Source organism: Calypte anna, chromosome 4, assembly GCF_003957555.1.
Source record: "Calypte anna isolate BGI_N300 chromosome 4, bCalAnn1_v1.p, whole genome shotgun sequence".
NCBI lineage: Eukaryota > Metazoa > Chordata > Aves > Apodiformes > Trochilidae > Calypte > Calypte anna.
In genome coordinates, this window is record NC_044247.1 from 13,783,095 (window position 1) to 13,805,167 (window position 22,073).

The 22,073-nt window shown below is 39.9% G+C and overlaps 1 protein-coding gene across 1 annotated transcript in view; it reads right to left on the reverse strand.

Moving 5' to 3' along the window:
- TENM1 (teneurin transmembrane protein 1) overlaps positions 1-22,073 on the reverse strand; it is a 228,218-nt gene that overhangs the window by 72,164 nt on the left and 133,981 nt on the right. Inside the window, exons 11-14 of the mRNA XM_030448930.1 lie at positions 20,428-20,613; positions 16,905-17,051; positions 6,893-7,109; positions 80-199 (exon numbers count right to left, since the gene is read on the reverse strand). Coding sequence (XP_030304790.1) covers positions 80-199; positions 6,893-7,109; positions 16,905-17,051; positions 20,428-20,613 — 670 coding nt within the window. The remainder of the gene's footprint in view (positions 1-79; positions 200-6,892; positions 7,110-16,904; positions 17,052-20,427; positions 20,614-22,073) is intronic.

Below are 22,073 nucleotides of genomic sequence, written 5' to 3' on the forward strand. Positions count from 1 at the left end.
TGATGTCTATGAAAATTTTGTTCTTTTGGTCTTAACTATGCAAATCTAACCAGTGAAAGACCATATATGAAAATCTGACCTCCCATCTTGGCGACTGATTGTGTATCCATACTCATTGTGGTGCAGAAAACTGACATTGACTCCAACCAGAGGTGTTCCATCTACTGCTACCACCTGGCCTCGAATCACACATGCCCGTCTGAAACAGAAAGAGTAGAAGGCAACATGTTAGAAACATCAGGAAGGTGAGAAGGACATTAATTTCTGTGCTGTATTCCTGTCCCAGACAGACAGATCTACTGTGACATCATTGTGACTGTTGATTTGGAATCAAACAACTCAAAAAGATTGATTAAAAAAACCATTATCTTATGAAGACGACACACAGACTCTCCCATGAATCTCTGGTGTATTGAGAAGATATTTCCATTTCCAGCTATATTTCAGGGTATCACTTGTCCTGCCATTCAATAGCACTGCAAAGGTCTCACTGATAGCATGATTTAGTTTGCTGCAGCTCTAGGGGGTGATGATTTGTGGAAGAGGAAAATGAAGCCTCATTCTCTGCTGCTAAGAATAGGACATCACTGTCCATTAGAAAGAAGCTGAACTAATGTGATAAGGCAGCAGTGGGACACATGGTCTTCACTGAACTTCAGAAAGTTACATAGGTAAATTCAGAGAGTGCCTAATCAAGTGTAATATACTTTTTTTCTCAGTCCCTCATCACGTGTTATGTTCTTTTCAATTCCCTCTGAGATGTCATTGACTTGCACCCACTTTCCCACATAAACCCCCCCCCCATTCCAGCCAAGAGGTTGGAATATGACAGCACAGCAGAATGCATCAAAGCCAATGGGTAGGAAAGTGAACTCATTACTAAATGGGTCTAATCAGAGGCTCACAGAATCAGAGAAAATGAGAGCTGAAAGGAAATACAAGACTTTATCTTGTCCATTCCCTTGCCTCAGGTAAGATCAGCTATACCTGCATTACTCCATGCAGACGCTTGTCTGACTCCATAACCTCACCAAGCAGTAACCCCTTCCCATGCCTCTCTTTGAGTGCTTTATTCAGGGTAAGTTTTTCTTATTAATTTGAATCTCCACTGATGCCATGCAAGACCATTACTTTCACTCTAGCCACAGAAAGGGTGAAGAAATAACTCTTTTTCTTTGCTTTGGCCTTTTACATATATGAAGACTGAAACAAAAAGGAGCAAATTCTCATCAAGGATGAGGACTGAAATGTAAAATATCCTCACCAGGCAGATTAGGACCTAGTGGGATTTCCTAAGGGCTTACACAGCTATATTCCACTGAAACACCTTTTGGTACTTTAATGAAGTATGAATGTAATGAAGTAAACAGTGTATGCAGAAGACATTCACAGTGAAAACCTGTAGAAGGTATTATAAAGGTAGCTGGCATTAATTAGCCAGTATAAGCAATACATGAATTTAGATGTTGCTATGTTTTTCTCTCAATTTGAGAGGTCATGGTAGACCTCAAATATACATCCTACCTTTGCACAATGAATATGTAATCTAAAGGAAAAGACTTCATCCTCAGGTGAGAAGCTATTTAGGAGTCTATATATGAATTTAAAGAATATCCCATAAAAGATTAATTGATCATGATCCAATGAAATTATGTCTGACAATCACCAGGGAAAATACACCTGCTAAACATTAAGCCTTTTGTAAGCAAGCCATCTACCATAGTTGCTAATCTGGTTTTATTCTCCCAGGACACAGAAAGATGCTGATTTTGAGCAAAAATGCTGAGAAATCCCAGAGGAATGGGAGAGGCTGTGTTACTGCTAGTATGTAAAACAATGTTCTGATTTGCAACCTTTCCATCATCTACTTCAACTAAATTGGTTGTGGCCCTATTTGTGGGCAAAACCTGCAGCTTCACTGAAGGGAACCAAGCCTGTGTGGGTCTCATCAGACTCACAAGACTCACTCAATAGGAGAGCCAGGTTCAATTACTCCTTGATTTGTTCCAGCAGAAAAGAATTATTTCTATTGTTTTCTCATATTTTGAATACCAACAGACCTGCCTTTCCTTCTCTAATCCCCTTATTAGAGCACTCTACGTATTTACCAAAACCAATGGTGTGAGACAGACCCTTAAGATTCCACATCACTCAGTACTATACTCCTGTACTCCTGCTTGTTCATTCCACACAGACATCTCTTCTGGCTCCATTCTGTCCTCATATTTTATCAAGCACACAGATTTTTGAGATAACAACTCATCAAAGTCTTCATTATTTCATGTATAATGTTTCTTTCCTCCACTCATTCACTTTACTTCTCATTATTCATGAATAATATTGAGACTTATCTTTCAACCTTCTTGCTTTTTTGGGGTAATATTTTACAAGCCATACACATTTACAGTATGTGATAAAGACTCAGAAACCTCATTAATCTACATTTATCTGTATTGAACTGCCTTTGCAATCTTTTAGATTTAAAATGTTCTAAGTCTGCCTCTATGTTGCTGCATTTGGTCTCATTATTCATTGTCTTTTTATTACCTACTCTAGGCTGGAGAGTCGTCTACTCTCTGGCCTCTTGAATTACCAGCACCTCCTAAATCTCCAACCAAGCATTTGATCAGAATTAGTTTAAATTTTTGCATTTACTGCACGTTTGAAAACATTTTTTCAATTATTTTATGTCCAGCACTCATCTCAAAGGCTTGGAGAGGTAACAAATGACCCCTTGGTTTGCAGCAGCTTCTCCCTCCTTCCCCAGTGCCCTGATGGGGCAAGCCCAGGGGTTTGCTGGCACGCAGGTTCCCTGCAGCTCTGTTGCCTGCAGAAGACCTGACTTAATTCCTTTCCTTCCCAGAGCTTTTAGACCATGTTCCCTGCAGTGATGTGACTTCATGCTTCCTTGCTTCAACAGTCACCCTCTTTCCAGATGAGCTGTGGACCTTGCTACAACTCACTGCTTTTCTTAATTTTAACAGGGAAACCTTTAAAGATCATCATGCCTCCCCAATGTGCTCTCTGTCCCTTTTCTATTCTCAGCCTCTATGATTTATTCTACACACTCCTGACTGGCCTGCTTTTCTTCCTTTTGGGGGATAAAACTCCTACCACCTACTTGCAAGGATTGCAAAATCTTAGACTGAGGCTGTCCAAGTTGTTTTAACTTGAAAGCAAGTGCAAAAATGTCTTTTCTAATTTGGAAGTGCTGGGAAGGAACATGTCCCTGATAAGCTGCCTCAGTGTTTTCAAATGCATTAAGAATGTTTCAAGTCCCCTGGCAAGCTCTACTAAATCTGCAACTCCAGAGGGAGCAGTTGGCTTTTTGAGAGAAAGCTGAGATTCCCATGGGTTGCAGGTGGCCTAAAAGAAGCAAGATTTCTCTGTCAGTGCTTCATGGGTCATTCCACACATAACCGAGGAGCTCAGCTCTGCAGGTCTCAGCTCTCTGCCATCAGGCTGTTTGTCTGACATCTTTAATTTACAATATAAGTAGAAGTTGAAAATTCCAGATACATGCTTTCACTACTTGTAAAGCGTTTTACTATTCTACCACCATTCTGCCTTGCTCTGCTACTAACTAAAGCAATTCTTTTGCTTTTGTTTTGTGTTTTAGGTTACCAATATTCTGGAAGCACCTCAGGCTGAGACATTAGGCTCAGATATGGAGCTCTACCAAGCAACCTGTGAATTTTCAAGTGTCACATTACCAGAAGATGTCATTTGCTGTATTACAATTCTGATGAAAATCTTCAATCAGAGAAATTAAGGTAAAGGCTAGGAAGGTACATTCATTTCTTCCTGCTGACAATGTTGCTGTAAGCAGCCTTTGAAGGGTAATTAATTCAGTACCAAACACTGGACCCTTTTTGTAGGCAGTTTCCAGAGAGTCAAATAGCTTGCCAGCAGCATGCATTGAAAATATTCAGCAAAGAAAAAAGTAAAAAACCTTCCTGAGAACAGGAGCTGATAAAAACCTTTTAATCTGCTACACCCTGCTACACGCAGTACGGCAAAAAAATCATTCCTGATGTAAGCAAGAACATTTCCATTTGTTCAGGGTGGATCCAATATGCCTTTTAGCATGCCTCAGTTTCATTTGGAAGTTTGTGAAAAAAACAGCATATGTGACACAGTTTTCACAAATTAAAAGCAAAATATGATTTGAAAATATTTAGCTCTTTAATATTAATGTTGGTGTGGTATTTAGCCGTGGCTGAACACAACACCTGGATTGCTCTGTAAAAGGCAAATGGTAAAAAAATTACATCTCAGCTGAAGTTTAAGAATGAATGCAAAAAAAAAAGGACAGATGTCCCAGCAGTTATCAGAACAACTAATTTTACTACTCTAGATGATGTTGAAAATGCCAGCACATGGCAGAGACAAATCACTTGCAGTATGAAGGATAGAGATAAGCCTTTTTTGATAGCTTTCCCAAATCTATTCAACATCACTTCACCTTCATCTAGAGTGTATTGGAGTTCCACTGACCTTATGGTACAGCAAAACACTGCACAACATGATTTGAATCAGAAGCCTGAAAACATTGCATAGATGTTTCTTCTTGTATCCTCTTAATGATCTCAGAAACCTTTTGCAAAGGGGAAAAAAAAAATCCAGATAGGGCTTTGCAAAATTTGAGCACCAGTGGGAATGGATGCCAGTGCCCTGAAATAAATGAATGCCACTGTTTCATCCAGTTCTTCCAACATTTCTTATTGAACCACCAATGCTATAAAAGAAGTGCCATTTAAGGCAGCATTGCTTAATATCATCTGCTCGGACACAACCTTTTCAGCAATAGCCAAAAGGGGATAAAAAAACCCCAAAGGACTCTTTGGTCTGTACTACATGGGCAGCATCAAAGATCTCTTTTTTTTTTATTATTAAACCCTAGTCAGAGTTGTCTTTCTATATTTTTTTCTTAATAATTTTAATTCCTAGGAGAAGAGCAGACACTAGATGACAATCAGATTGACAATGTCAGAGGCAGATTTCTGAACAGAGGCAGCACAGCTCAGCTGTTGCCTCCTTCTGAGATCTGTCATCCTCAAGGAAAATTCTGGCAGTTTTTAATAATATCTGACTTATGGATGAGCAATTTTTCAACAGCCTGGAAGACTTGAGGACCAAGCAAAGTGTGGAGAGATGAACTCCTTGGGGTGCCCAGCATGTTGCAGATTACTGCTGACAAAACCCAGGAGATGTAGCACAGCACAAGTCTCCAGGCACTGCTGCTGTTCCCAAAGATCCAGACAGCCTCATCTGAATCCCACTCATCTCCTCACCAAACTAACTAGTACTTTCTTTACAGGAGGAGAAAATGATACCTGGGGTGTGAACAATGCAAGAACAAGTTATATTCCTTTAGTAGTATAAAGAATAAACCATGGTGAGGGTGGGCTGCTGCTCCCACACAAGCCTTTGCTGCTCTTTGGTCTTCAAAGGCATGGAAGACATCAGGGCAAAGAAACAAAATACTCAGGAAAGGCTTTTAAATCCAAGTTAAATCCCATCAGTGATAGCTTTGAAAGATCAGTTCCTTATATCTATAAAAGCACGTTGATGGGATTATGTGCAATCTGGCTGCTAACATTTGCAGTGTCACAGCCACTGTACAGGCAACCTGAGTGCTCACCTCTTCTCTGAAAAAGCCTCACGGCGTGGTGCCTTGCTGAGGAAAATCTTTTGGTTTAAACTGCCTGTGCAGAGGCCACCAAGGGCCTTGCACCAGGTGCCATGGCACTGTTCCACCAGCAAGAGACCTGCCATAGCAGGTGGGTGCACTTCATGGAGCTCATTCTCATGTCCTATTGTTCTACATATTTATAACATTCTGTTACATTATTAATAGTGATTAAATGCTTAGGCATTTCAGATCAATAAAGACTCTGTTTACATATTTACTTTATTAAAAATTAATAAGTTGCAAAGAGAAAGCATGCTGATTTGTGTGCAGCTATGGCACGCAGTAACCTGAGTGCTATGTACTGTACTGTGAAAAGAAAAAAAATTCTTATGACCCTATTACTGGAACATGGTTTATCCAATGTATAGGGGTAGTTGACAAGGTAATAGTTAGGTGATGTGGATGATTTGTGGAGCTCTTTGTCAGCATGTAAGTTACAGCTTCTCAGGTGCACTACAGCATAAAAATGTACGTGCCCCTGTATTTCTAATGTTCAAGAAAATATGTGTTGACAGGTTTTTTGAGCAAGTAAGTGCTCATTTCCTATTCCACAGTCTTTTCCTATTAAGGGGCAAGCCAGTCTCACCAATACTCAGAGGAACTGTGGAATTACAGAATAGCTTGGGATGGAAGAGACCTTAAAGATCATCTAGAAGGGGCCTTAAAAACCATCTAAGATCACCCAACTTTTAGTAGAGTAACCCACAGCACAAAGTGGTAAACTCCACACTGGTAACATAGTAAAACCCAAGAAGTTTGCTAATTAGGCAGCTGGATTGTCTGTGAGTGACGTGTTAAATTTATTATGCTGTAAATACCAATCAAGCTCTATTGGGCAGAAAGGTGAGTGATCACAGTGCCTACAAATCCATCCTGTCCTTCTGCTTCCTGCCATTACATGTCCCTACAGCCCGAAGGACTTCTCACTTTTGTAAGGATGAGATAGCTTACCTTCCACAGTAGTCAAAGTCCTGTTAGTAAAAGTAGAGTTTGTTCCTATGACACTTTTATGAACTAGATAGGTTCATGAAAATCTGACAATCAAGATTGGGATGTAAACTTTTGCTATTCTTTTAAGTATTTTTTGATCACCAGTGAAGAATTCTCAGCTTATCAGGTAACACTTGTTTCCCAATTAAGGAATCCCATTGGAGTTGTCAATATTCAGAAAAGTCTCTCAACTAAAAGGAAACTCACCTGCTCTCAAAGGAGACATCTCCTGGGATGACATGAGTGCTTTCCTTGCCAATAAGGAATCTGATTCGATCATAAAAGAGCCTTGGAGGATGCTGAGAGAAGGGTGGCTGGCTGTGCTGGATCAGGTCAAGGGGGTCAGGAGAACCCTGGCAGAGAGGACTGGAGTAACAATTGCTCTGCTGGCAACAATCAGGATCTACACAGTCTGTTAAGCCATCTGAAACAGAGAGAAAGGCAAGTTCAGGAAACTGAGTGACTCTCAGAACAGAGCACTGTGTTTACCACTGGGGAGCACAAGAGGTATTTATTCCCTTGGAAGACATTATGATACATTCAAAGTCAACACATCATTACTATCCATGCCTAGTCCAGGAGGGGTGTTTTTCTCTGCTCATTAATGTTGTATCAACTCAGAAAATCCCAACACGACAATGAAAACCTGAACAACCTGAACCTACAAACTAAGGGAAGAGCAGGACTGTCTAACTGCAGAACAAACAAAAGAAGAAAACCACTTTTCAATACTCGTTAATCCTTAAGCTTATGATGAAAAGTGAAGCACGTCTGAAGTGCATCTAAATCAAGCACCTAAATGAAACTTAAAATTGGACTATCAGCATTTAATTCCCTCTATTTGCAGCTTAGATGTCCAAACTGCCTAAATTACATACTCAACCAGAAACAGATTTAATAAGGTATGGTAAAATGTCCAGTATCTTCTTAAACATCAATTTTATGACTTAGCAGTTGCTAACTTGTTTGGACTGACAAGCAGACTAATGCATATAAAGCAAGATTAAGGCACTGTATCCTTCAACAAAGACCTCTCTTTGTATTTTTAACAAGGTCAGTCTGAATAAACGTGCAGTCACCATATCCCTGTATGGATTTCCCTGGTGTTAGAATCAAAATGCTATAGGATCAACATACTGTCAGATATTTTCACTTCATACTTTGACTTTTCATGCTCTGTTCATACCAAGGCTTTGATGCCTATATACCCTGTACCTCCTCAGGGCAAACTGCCTTATCAGGGAAGTTTTGTCAGTGATCTTAATGGGTGCAAGACCAACCCCCAGCCAACTCTGCTCTTTTCTCAATAGAGCACACTATCCTGTGTGAATGCTCAGTAAATAACAGCATAAAATATTTACTTTGCAAAGAAAGCAAGGACCCTTCTACAGAACAAACAAGTGTAATGAAATGGCTTTCCTGGAATCTGAGAAGCCTTGCCTGACCTCGAGCAAGGGAATTGCTTGGCTAAGCAAAAAATATTAACAAATCTGACCCATTGCAGTGAGAAATCAGATAGAGCAGGCTAGGCTTTATGATAATGTGCCAAGGGCAGCTGTAGGTAGCTAGCAACAATAATGTAAAGCACTGAGATCAAGCAAAACTGGCATAGCTGACATCCAGGTCAGTGCATGCTTGGAGTTCTATCCACATCCCCCCAGTCCTGGAGACAGCAGGGATTTGCCAGTGGTGGGAGAAGAGCTACACAGGGAAATGTTAAGTTTATTGACTTTGAGTGTAGCAGTCACTTTATATTCAGGAAAACTTGGAAATCCACTGGAATCAGCTCGGAAATCAGAAAGCTGAAAGAGTGTGAGGCCTCCAGTCTAAACAAAGCCATACAGGGAGTGGATGGAGGAGCTCATGGTATGAACCAGAGGGACTTTCATTGTGTTCTGCTGGAAAAACAAAAGGGCTTTTTAGGTTGAAATCTGAAAAGCAGGCTTGGAACCAAAAGAAAAAAAACCCCAACATCTCCTGTTATTGTTTGGGTTTTTTTTGTCCAAACAATGAAACTCTGTTCTTAATCAGTAAACCTAAAAGCATCAAATTAGGCATCAATTCTCCAAGACTTTAAATATGAGAGAATCCTACTAGACTTGAAAAGGTGATAAAAGAAATTGAAATCTCTTGCTTTTGCTTTACACTGGTGAAGATTCCTCCAGAGGGCTCTGACATGGCTTGGTGCAGCCATTCAGGGCTGGGCCCTGATGGTGGAATAGTTAAGCAGTGACAAGTCTCATTCTGGGAGTCAAAGTACTTTCTAGAAGGTACTAATTTCTACAAGCTGACTGCTTCCCACCTAGGAAACTTGACAAACATTGGTCTGGCAGAATAAGTACTAATAAAAAAAAAAAGGGCACAATTACTTCACAATAACAGCATCCATGGGGAAGCTATTTTGAAATAATTTATTCCACAGTAGCTGTTCTGATTAATTTTTTTTCCTTGTCAAAAGCCATTAGATGTGGGAACTGAGCTGACCTGAATCTCACCTTTTTTATAAGAAATGAGAGTGAAAATTCATAGAAATATTAGAATATGAAGATTTTCTTACATAAGAAATAGCTTTACCAATCAAATACTTTCCTTTCTGGAACAGGGTCCTCATTCCTCTTTGCTTTGGTCAACAGCTTTCAAACTTGGCAACAGGCACTGGGCATTCATGCTGTACATAGGTTTCCACCTCCCAGTCACACTCAGTTTTCATCTTTTCAGTTTCCTTCTCAGCAAAGTGATGACCTTATAACCTCTCCCAGGTTCTGCTAATGGTGTTATTTTGGTTGGAATTGGTTGCACCTGGTTTCATTTGCCTCTCCAGGCTCTCAGGGCTATGAAAGGGTTGGTTTCCCATGAGCAGGGCTGTGAAGTCCCAGAGTCCCATCTAAGTAAACCATGGTGAGAACAGTATTGTTTCCTGACAGCCCCACCAGTGCTGTTGTGTGTATGAAATACTTGGGTATACAGGAACAGCTTAGGGTCAAAGTCATAGAATCCTAGAATCATTTTGGTTGGAAAAGACCTTTGAAGATGACCAAGTCCAACCATTTACCCAGGATAACTGAATCCAGCCCTAAACCACATCCATCAGCACCACATCTACATGTCTGTTAAAAGTCCTCCATGGATGGTGACACCACCACTTCCCTGGACATCCTGTTCCAATGCCTGCCAACCCTTTCAGGGAAGAAATTTTCTTAATGTCCAATCTAAACTCTTCCTAGCACAGCTTTCCTCTTACCCTACTGCTTGTTACTTGGCAAGAGACCAACATCCACCTTGCTGCAACCTCCTTTCAGTCACCAGAGGAAGAAATTGCCAACCAAAATAGAAATGTTAATCCAAAGTAGGAGTCTTCTAGGTTACAGGTTATCTATCACTCATGGTTTCTCTTGATCATACACACCATTTTTTTTGTTTGTTTTTTTCATTTTAAAATACTTTCATTAATTGGCTTACAATTTATTTAAACTTTCCCTTTCAACAATACAGAATGAATGAGAGAGAAAGTGGTAGGCTGGGAGAAGAGACTCCATGGGCAGTGAGGCAGGAGGTGCAGCACCTACAGACTCTTTAATGACTGGGTCAGGACTAACTCAGGCCACTGACTGAATATATTTAAGAATAACTACAGTTGTTTAAAATAATGAAACTACCAGCTTTTTTTCCAAAAAATCAGACAAAACTTAGAAGTCAAGTTGGATAAAACTGGAAAATACTCTTTACATTTTGTGAAACATTAGTATAAACCACCCCCTAGCCAAAAGAAGAAGCTAAAAGAAGCCAAAAGAAAATCTTTGTCCCACTTTAGGCTCATTTAAGACTCTGGTTTTAATTGGGCCATTTAAAAAAATAAAAAGAACCCCAAACCTAAAACCCTAATAGATACTACTGCAATTCAGCAGGCAAAACAAGGTGGTCCAGAATCCCAGGTTACATATGGAGGCAGTTTATGACAATGCAAATCACATTAGGAAGTGCATGTGAGGGAAACATTTGCAACAAGCCAATCCTATTTGAAATGAGATTTCTAATCCAGGAGAATAATCCAGAAAAACAAATAAATCTTGTTATAAACTATAACATCAAACTCAGCCACTTGAAAACACTACAAATACGTTAGTGGATTCTCAACTAATGGTCACATTTTTTTTTTTGTTAAGTGTTCTTATCAGGAACCAACTATTAAAAAAAACTCAGAGTGTTAAGGAAACAGCAGGGCTTCTTTTAAATCTCTGGAGACACCAGTCAGGAGTATGCACAAACTATTACAAACAGCAAAACATACAATTCATACAGGGAGGGAGCCTGTTTGCTGAGGTTTTTACTGTCAATTACCACTAAGTGCACAGCAGCTTCAGTGCAGACTAAAATGTGAATGATTTTGGTCTGCTATTAGCATTTTTAAATTTATGTTATAGAAAAGGTAGCCAGCACCCTCACACTGCACTACAGGTTATCTAATAAAGTGATTAGCATTTTGATTAACATTAAATTATGGTTTCACATCTTTCAGGTGCCTTCTTTTGTATACCAGGGATAATGATGAACTGTGATTTTTTTTTTTTTTTTTTTTTGGTAAGTAAATTAGACAAGTGAAATATTTTTAATTCTACTGCTAAAACCAGGATTCACAACGACTGACTTGAGGATAGAAAGCATCTCGTAGCACTTGTAAATAATTTAAACAACCTCAAAGAGAAGGCAGAGCATGCCTGGACAAGTTGCTCTGTTTTCAGTCACACCACTCCTCTCTGCATTGCTGTAGCTCACAGAGCTATAGCTTTTCCTATTTTCCTATAGATTTTCCTATTTTCTTGCTGGGCAAAGGATCCCTTCAGGAAGCTTTCCATAAGGAATGACATCTTAATTTTTTTGGATATGAGCTTTCCAAATGATGAATTATATCTATATAAAACCCTTATAAAATAAAGTAATAGTTGGAAAAGGCATTTTGTCAGCTAATAGCAAGAACACGGGATAAGTCACACATTATGGACCTCATCTGCACAGCTCTCTGCTCTTTATTTTTCAAATCCTGGTTTTTCTGGTCTTCCCATCTACCCTTGGATTATTTGCTCTTCATGACTGCAAATACAGGAACATCAAAATAGTTTATGTTGCTGCAAATGGATCAGTGATCATAATTAGGACAAATTATTTAGATAGTGGAACACCTGAGGACATTTTTAGGTTCTGGGTGGAGTTACAGGTGAAAGAAGGACAGAACAAGGTGGTTCTGATTTAGGTGGTGGTGGCTTCCCCAGATCACCAGTGAATCAAGCAGCAACTTTCACAGCTGCTGCTTTCTATTAAACCACTGAGATGCTTTACTAACTGGCTATGAAAATGACAAACTCTATTAGACCCTACCTGGCACATTACTAGGTTAATTATTTTAATAAACCATCCGCTATCATCAGGTTCTCACAAGCAAAACATAAATACCACTAATACTTAAAATCACTGTTCTTCTGTATTAAAGCTCATTAAAGGAGAAGACTTCAAGCTTTTGTCACACATGGGGAGGACACTACTAATGTTAACTACAAGGGGTTTGAAATTTTATGCTTAATGCCAAACCCAGAACACTTCCATGGTACATGCATATACATGTACTCAGGCACACTCACATGCACATACTCATATTTGTACTTGCTCAGTGACCTGACGAATCAGGTCCATCCCTAAGCAATATACTACACTTAGTGTAAGTAATACCAGTGGCTTTTCACTGCCACCCCTCTGCAGAGTCACCCAGCAGGGTGTGTGTCACCTCCTGCTCCCACTGCACTGGTCCCAGTGAGCCCGAGCCAGCGATGGGGCTGGGAGAACCATGGCCAGAACATTTCTACAGAAAGTAAAAACGAGCTTTAAGCTTCCCCCTGCAGTAAGCAGATCTTGTTCTCAGAACTTCTTGTGCAGGACAGCCTAAAAAACCAACACCTGACTCTCAGCACTTTGAAGAATCTGAGCTTTCAGGGGCATTTGTGTGATCCATTGTTCAATCCTATTGTGAGCTGTGAAAAAAACCCCAGAAAGTCCACAGGAATCTGTAACTTAGATTTGCTTGCTTTCTTTTACACATTTCAAACAAGCAGTAAACAATGCAGGTACTGACTTGTTCCACCACAGGCTCAGTTAAATCCAATTAGGGTTGTAAGGAACCTCAGCAAACTGAATCAAAGAGTAACTTCAGCAGAGATGAAGCATCAGGACCCAGCATGAGTCTCTAATTCTTATTCCTCTGCATTAATCCCAACTGCTTCCTAAACTATAGCTGGAACGTGGCAGACAATGAGGCAGGTAACTGGGATCACAGGTGTTTGTGTAAGGACACTGGAAACCCACCAGTGTGCTGTGGGATGGCTGCAGTGTTTTACCCAGTGAGTATGGGCAGTGTTTGGCCTTCCATGCACAGACAAATGCAAACACATCAGGCAAGGGGTTTCTAAAACTCAAAGTATCCCCAGGGAGCCCTCACTGCTCAGCAACAATGAAAACCATTCCCATCAGTATTATTTATACTGTGCAATAATAGGGTATTACTTATATATGGACTCAATATCTCTGTGATGGATGGGTTATTAAAATGCCAATGGATGGATCAAAAATACATCAATATTTTAGCAGCACTGGTTATCAACCCAAGGCTATGCTGAGTCATATAATTTCCTGTGCTTGGAAAAGCTTGGGGAAAGCTACAATAACTTGTCTGAAGTGACTAAAGGGACATTTTGAAGAGAATTCAAAGCTTGTAGTAAATAATATTTTCCTTAAAAAACAAACAGTCAAGACTGCTTTGAAAAGAAAAAGGAACCTAAAAGAAACTTGTATCAAATAAATTAATGGAAGTGACAGGCTGCAACTTTCAGCTTAAGATAAAGCCCTGTGTGCACAGCAGCCATGTACATAAATGCCAGAACAGCAGGTACACTGTGGCCATGAGCTGGTGCTGGGCACCCTGTGTGTCCCCCCTGGCATCAGACTCATCCTCCTTGCACCCAGGACACCTGCCCCTGCCTGTGCAGACCCAGCAGAGCTTTCAAGCAGTCTCCTGAAGCTACCAATGCTTCCAAATGAGTCTAAAGTAATGACAGAAGAGAAAATTAACCTCTCAGATGAGATGAATTGGTTATCTTATAAACTGGAAATGACATTATGCCACTCATGGCAATGAGAGATGGAGAATAAGGAACAGGGAGGGAAAGCCAGAGAAAGGGAAAGGCCCCACTGCTGAGGACATCTGCTTGACCTCTTGGGATTATTTAATGGACATCACAGTGCTAACAGACTGCAGATGCACTCCAGGAGAGCAAGTGCAAACCATGCCATCGTGCATCTGTTATAATGCTGAGACCTTTTCAATGATATTTGTAGTGATATTTGAACAGGTAAACATGCCCTTAAGTCTGCAAGGAAGAAAAACCAACAGAGAGCTTTGAGATGGAGTGGGAAAGGCAGTCCTGGTACTGTCAGAGTATGATACAGCTTATACTAGTAGGGCTCTAAAGGAAATAGTATTCTCCCTGTCAAGGAAAGCAATGCCACGTGTATTTAAGTTTGCCACTATGGATAAGTGGATGGACAGGAAATTGAGTGCTTCAGTGTCTGCAGAGCAGGGATTCCTGAGAACATGCTTGTGACTTACCTTTAATATACCAACCCTTAAAAAAAGGAATTAAAAACTAACTCCCTCCCAAAGCTTTTGTGCTGTTACTACAGACAGATCTATAACACTATCATTCCTCACGCCAAAAAAATGACATTATTTGATCCCTATGGGTGGAACTAAAAGAATACTTCATTTTCTAAAACTTTTTTTTTTTTCCTACTATGTATTTCAATGTATTTTTATATAGTATAAAGCTCTCTGAAAGTATTGTATAATAAATCAACTGGAAACAACACAAAATTATCACTATAACTCCTGAAATGACAGTTTGCTTGAAATAATAAATGTTCAACTTTCTTACACCTTTGTCTTTGGTTGTGATTTCCTCCTAACAAACTTGAAGCACAAAAAACAACTTTAAAGGACAGAGATATAAACGTTTGAGTTAAACACAATTTTAATGAGTAAGACCATGATTTGAAATATACAACAGCACTAAATTGGGTCTTGAGCATCATCTCCTCTCCTATGTGACCCTGCCTGCCTGTTTTCACTGTTTATGTTTACAAGCCCTGAAACCATGGGAATTAGGTTCTGATTTTATATTGATGTAACACTGGTATAACTCAAATGACTTTAGGGGAATTTTTCTAATTTATGCTTATGCCAAATCAGGTCCTGTGAACTTCATATTTAAAGAGAAGTGTTTTTAATACGTAGATATAATTTTCTTACATAGAATTGGTTGTGAAGGAAACTTAATTACATTTAGCCCATCTGTAGAAGTCAGTTTAATTAAATATTTCTCTCTGCACTTATCTCTAATTGTAATGTCAACAGAGCTGTCCTAGTCCATGTTATGTTACCATTAAAAAGAAGGAAGAAAATTACTTTCAAAACCTGCAGTGAAATGATGTTAAATGCCTGCCTTAAACTGACAAATTCAAGGAGATTTAGAGTTAAAACTGCCAACTCTTTTAATAAGTCTGTGTTATTGCAGAATATAAAGCACCCAAAATCACACTACAGGGCAGTTTCTACAGAGCCAGTTCATGAAGAGTCTCAGAAAATGCATTACATATATTAAGGGCCAAATAGGTTTTTTTTGTGGCCAGACTGAAGTGTGTAGGAGAGTGAGTGAGTGGCTGGGCCAGCAGGGGGGAGCACTGGGCAGGTGGGAGAGGCCACGGGGTGACTGGTGGAAAAGGGAGAGAAAGCTTGGAAAAAAGGTGGAAAAGGAAGGATGAGAGAGCAATAGGGTGATTTTTGAATGGGGTTCAGAAATGAGGAAGCTTTTGCCAAAAGACAGCGTGGTCTTAGAGCCTACAGGATACAAAACCTGAAGGTCTCAAAATATATCTGTAAATGAGGAATCATCACTGAGTCAGAATGTTTCTATTGAGGTCCCACAGTGACCTCAGTTCTTGGCCCTAAATCAAGCTTAATTTATCAATGACCTAGAAGAAAATACACAATCATTATGCTGAAGTTTGACAATACAGTGGGGTAGGAGATCCCACCCAAGACACTGAGAAGGTCTGTACCTGTGACATAATTAGGTAATAAATATTTTAATACATCTCTATGTAAAACCTAAGGAAAAAAAATTGTGACTGTGCTCAGGGCAGAAGTATTCACAGTCTGAATGAGAAAGCTGCACAGCCCCAGGTATGGAGGCAAGCACAGTGTAAAGGTTGGCAAGAAGTAAAAGACAGGAAAGCAGAAGTCCTTGACTGCCCAGCAAATAGGTATTCCTAAAATAGATAGGAAAAAGAAGAAATTCTGAGAGCAATCTCTGAGAAATGTTGTGGCTTTTCTCCCACCAGCAAGTTTGAAATAGAATATGGATGTTTGTCCTGAAAAGCAATGCACTGACTTGTGTACTGCAATGAGCTACTGGAAAGGGGCTAAGAAAGAACCCTGTATTTCCCTGCAACAGCCTCAGAATGAATCAAGACTATGGAGCTCTGAGGCAGGGAGCATCTAGCTCCAAATACCCTGGCTCAGCTGGTGGAAAAGAGCACAGGACTCTGTTTATGGTCCTTTCAAAAATTACTTCTGTGTACTTTCTACACTTGCTTACTCACCAAGGGTTCAAATGTGGGTCCAGATAATTGCAACAACTCTGCTATGTCTCAGTGCAAACATTAAGGAAGAGATAAATGTTAAAGAAGCATCTCTAAATGTAAGCTTTATGCCTGCAAATATATTCATTTAATACTAACAAAAGACTAAGTCTGGCTGCATTTTGACTCACACAGAAATTTTGTTATTAGGGCATCTATTGGCTGCCTTTTCTGAGATCACAGGCAGAGTGGAAAGGAGACAGAGAGAGAAGAAATTCTTACATGGTTTTTTAGGGTTTTGCTTTGTTTTTTAAAGAAAAAAACCCAAGTACTGGGATGATAGGTCCAGCACATACTTAAGTTCTGCCTTGAAAAACATCTAGGGGGCTGTTTCTTACAGATCAAGTCAGGGGAACAACTGCCTTGGGCAAAGAAACATTGACTTGCTGTGCCAAAAAGGAAAACATCCACCAAAACTATAGATTCAAATGACCATTAAGGACGTGAAAATTAAAGAGTCATGAATTATGTATCATACCTCCATCATTGTCCAGGTTATCTCCACACACCATTTCCATGACAACGTTGCATCCTGAGCCACTCCAGCCCACTTGACAGACACAGTGCCATCCGTTCTGATCCAGAGTGCACCTCCCATTGCCGTAACAGAGACCTGGGCAACCATCTAGAAACAAAAACATTAAAAAAAAAAAAGAAGCCTTCATGGAGGAGTCATCTCTTGCTTGACAGTTTTAATTATTCTTTATCATTCTTTCATAAAGTATTTTACTTGCTGCCTTTAAATGATCACAGGTCCCTTGCAAGTCATTTATGTTTTTGGCCAAATACAGAAAAATCCCCATCTGGTTGCTTCTTTTGCTTGCCCAAAAGTCATTTCTCAGTGAGGAATGAATTTTTTTTTAGTGCAACATTTTGTGTGCAAGAATAAAGTGAGTAGAGGTATTAGAAGATACTTAACAGTCTGCTGTGTACATCTCTTTCTCCACTTATTGCAAAATAAGTTGTAGATCACAAAGGAAGGTATACACATAATCAATGTTTATATCAAAGACATATGTGGGGAATATTGTTTAAATGACAAACTGGTATTGGTGGATTAGTGGGCATAATTCCACACGTTGCAGAGAGAGATGGTGTCCTTTTTGTTCTGTTCAAAATTACTCAGCTGACTGAAAAAAACCCAGTGAAATTTATGCTATGATCCAGCTCTTTCCACAGAAGGTAAATGAGGGAACATTTCCTTCCAATGTCCAGTTCCAATTCCTTCATATTATGGCTGGGCCAAATATGGCAAACACTTGCCCTTTAATGGCTTTTATCCTTGCTCAAAACTGGAGCAGTATCTACAGCATCCCCTGGATATATCTGCAAACTCTGAATCAACAGTAATTTGGATATTCTCAGCTAGATCTCAGCTTGCCTGTAAGAGTGACAGAGGAATTGTTTAAACTCAGGTCCATCTGCTTCCATTGTTCAGGAGCAGCTCAGAGATTTGTCACATTGTCACCATGTCCCACACAGAGCCAAAGGACAATGGAGATAAAGCTCAGCAGTAAGATTAACAGTGCAAGTGGTCTCCCCTCTAAGAGGGCTTCTCTCTTTTTGCCAGCATGAGCATAAAGGAACTGGAAGCACTTCTGTACTTGATACTGAACATCAAAACCTATGTATTATCAGAGAAAATTTTTCTGGAGGAAATGTCTGCATATGTGTTTGGCAACCTCAAGGGACAGATGCTCCAAAATGGCTTTGGAGGAGCCAACCAGAGAATCAGAGAATCTGGACAACTGGTCTGTCAGGTTGTGCCTTACAGCCAGCCCAGCATGCAGCATATTTCCTGGTAACTGGACACATCACCTCTCTCCTTCACACCCTCAGCACAATTTATCAACCACATCTGAACATGGAGAGACTGGAGAGCCCAACCCTCTGGCTTGGGAGAGGTGGAGTTGCATGATAACATTTCCTTCCACAGCAGTTCTGGAAGTTGCTGCTCTAAACCAGCATGAGCTTGCTGACCACCAGATATTCCAGTGGGAGGTGGCCTTGCCCATGCAGGGGGGTTGGAATTAGGGGATCTTTAAGGTATCTTCCAACCCAACCCATTCTCTATGATTTACTATAAATGCCCATTATTTGCCTCCTGCAGGGAGTTGGGGGAAAGAGATGAGTTGGGAAAAGGATGTGAGGGCTGTTTTGGGTAATGGGGATGTTTTTCCACTTCAGCTCACTGTCCTGCTAAGTTCTTGTATATGATTATATCTTGCTGCTGTGTGTGGTTATCCTCTCAGACAATAAACATAGCCAAATGAATGCCTACACCTTTTATTATGATCTAATTCCAAAGAACTAAAATAATAAATAAATAATAAACACTCAGGTCTTTCTAGACTGCTCCCAACCTCAGGTGAAGTGCTTGGGCTGCCACGACCAAGCAGGACCCTTGGCAAGGCAGGGAAATCAAATGAAGAGCACCAGACACAAAACAACAGAAAATTTAACTCTTGTAGCAAATGAATTGAAGAGAACTGTATCACATTTAGCCTAGACAGCTGGGAAAAGGTGTACTACTTTACCAAAAGAAACTTACTTCAAGCACAAATGACGAAAAAAGACAACATTTTTGTTCTCATGGAAGACAGGATCAACACAAAGCTTTTCAAGCAAGTCCTCAGCTCTGTCATTACTTTGAAATGGTGAGAGTGAAATATCTGATGTACCTAAGATAGTACATCACAGGGCCACAAAAAACATGCTTATATCACTACAACTCTGCAAATGAACTGAGCACATTATTTGTTAAAAACTGCATTTTTTTTTCCATAAGTCTTTGTGTCTGTATCTATCTCCATCAACAAATACTTTATCTGTTCTGGCAGCTTAGCAGTACAGAAGCTCACACGAAACAGGGAACACAAAACACACCATTCCCAATCCTTTTGTATCTTTTCATCATTCTTGCACAATGCTGATACAAAAAACTTACCTCGAACAGCATCTAAGTAGTGAGCTTAAAAAAGAAAAGAACAAATCTGAGATGGATTGAACTTCTGCACCCAAATGCAAATACAGACACCATTTGCTTGCCACCTGTTGGTTAGATGGAAAGTGTCTCCCTGCAGTCAGATCTGTTCCTGCTGCTGGGATGGAAACTCATTGCATATGTGATTGCTCTCTGTTTGGTGACAAGCATGCAGAGGACAGCTCAGGCCACAGCTGGCAGTCTCTATGACTTGAAGAGCAGCTCTATCTTTTTAATTATTATGCTTCTTTTCTGAATTTGTTCTTCATAATCTTGGAAAAGTAGGTCATACCTCTGTTCCTAAATCAATTCTTGATTTAGGGAATCTGATTTAGCTAGAGCCAATGAGTGAATGAATTCTCTTGAAATGATTAAGCAAAAGAGAAATCATTCTACTTTTTTTTTTAATCAGCGAGCATCAAAGCTTATGCTGCTTGCCTCTGAAAACTAAATATCCTGCTATTATGCTTATGAATAATCTTGCTTTGGGACATTTTTAGCAAGAAATACTATTAGACTTTGCAACTGTTGCATTTCATTGAAAACATAACTATTACATTTGCATAGTAGACTAATGACTAACCAGCTCTAGAAAAAAATACCTCTAGTAAGAGGTAAAATACATAAATACTCTGACATGAGGGCAAGAGATGCAAATATTACTTAAGATGCATAATAGCTTCATTACTTCACACCTTCTGTTTCTTAAGCAGTTTTTTCCTTCCTGACTCAAAGTTCACACATGAACACAACCCAGAGCTATGTTAGGATGCAGATATCTTTCTTCTGTGTGTTTCTGAAAAAATTTAAGTCATTGATGTTATTTCCTCCACACAGCTGCACTGAACTGCCATATGTGGGATATGCAGGGTGCACCTTCCATGCAGAGGCTCCTTTTTACACCTGGTCTCTGTTTTTCCAAACTGACCTGAAGCACACTGATGGCTATGGCAGACCTTTGCATAGAACTGGTTATAATTTGCTGTATTTTATGTGAAGAAGTACAAAATGCCCTTACCAATGGTGCAGTGGTCTCCTTCCCATCCAGGGCTGCACTCACACTTCCCATCCTTGCACTGCCCATGCTCAGCACAGTGGGAGTGGCAGGTTCGTTCTTCACAGGTCGGTCCCACCCAGCCCTCTTCACACTGGCATATCCCCCTGGAGCAGACCCCGTGGCTGCCACAGTCCAGGGTACACAGCTCTGCAAGGGATCACAAAAACCACAGAGCACATGAAACAGCTGTCTGATCTTCCACCAATACTAGATTTGATTACTTCTATGCAAATATCACTCCTCAGTCGGATCAAAGAGGGGATTTCATCACCCCGTACAGACCTACAACCTGGCTGCCTCCTCTGGGGCAGTTACTTGCAAGGTCATTTTTTTCTTTGGGATGGAGACTGCAAAAAATGATGGGTTTGCATCAGGTAGGGAAATGTGTATAAAAGAGAGAAACAGTGACACAAAATGTTGGTATCTTTTGACTGATTTCAGCTGAGGTCCTTCATAACAGCAAGCCAGACCCATTCCTAGGTCCCACTGGCTCAGTTCTGGAATCTATTATAAACTCAAGTATTGCAAGTGAGCTGAATTGAAGTATAAAGTGGCACATTAAACACATACAAAAAAAAAGTCTTGGAGATATTCTGACATTTGCAGTGATGGCAAATGGCCTTCACTTACAGTAAGAGCAGCTACCAGAAAGATAAGAGTGGAAAAGAAGAGAAAGCACCCCACTATGATCACAATACATAAAATTAAATGCAAATCTGCCCACGTCTAAAATGGTTTTCAAGGATTAAGACCTTTTTCCTTCCTATGAGACAACAACTGCTAAGAAACCAGCAAAGATGTTTTAGGAAGACAGGAAGACCTCCTCATTGCACTCAGAACAATTTCTCTACCTGGGCACTGAAGAAGACCACTTATCCTGAAGTGGAAGGCACGTCCTGAATTGTTTCAATACATCACAATATGCCAATTGCAATTCTCCTTCTACTTAGACTAAAGCTGTTCTGTGAAAAGAATGGCTTCATTATAAAAGGGGTCTACGTAGCTTGAATTTATTTAGAATAATTAGTGTCAAGAGACAGAATTTGCTTGTTATTCTGCAATTAACCTGCCACAGAAATGTTTTCTCCTTCTTCCTTTTGGAAAACAGCTGATAGCACAACAAGTGTAAGCCAAATACTCACGTCTGCTCTGATTTCAAATGTCAGAGTTACATATTTAGTTGTGGCAAGAGTTTTCCCTTGACAGATTTCAAACAACCATCATTTAGATCTTGGAACTATTGTATATAAACAGTCTTAGAAGCATTTGTAGTGACAAATGCTGTCACTGTATATACCAAGCAAAGTTTGAAAAAGTTGAAATCTTATCAATTCCAATCATTTTAACATGAAAAAAGCAGCACAGAAATGGAACTGCTCAGTGACATTCCAGATGTGTCAGGCTCTGTCTCAAGTTTCTCCCTTCTTTTCAATAATAATCTGAGTGATGGCACAGAGTGCAATCCACAGTGTGGTGAGTGACAAAATGGAGGGGTCTGGTGAAACTCCAAATCACCTTTAGAAACAGAAGGCATAGGAAAGAATGTAAGATAAAATTCAGTAAAAGCAACTGTGAAGTACTATCCCGAGGAGGGCAAAATCAGTTAC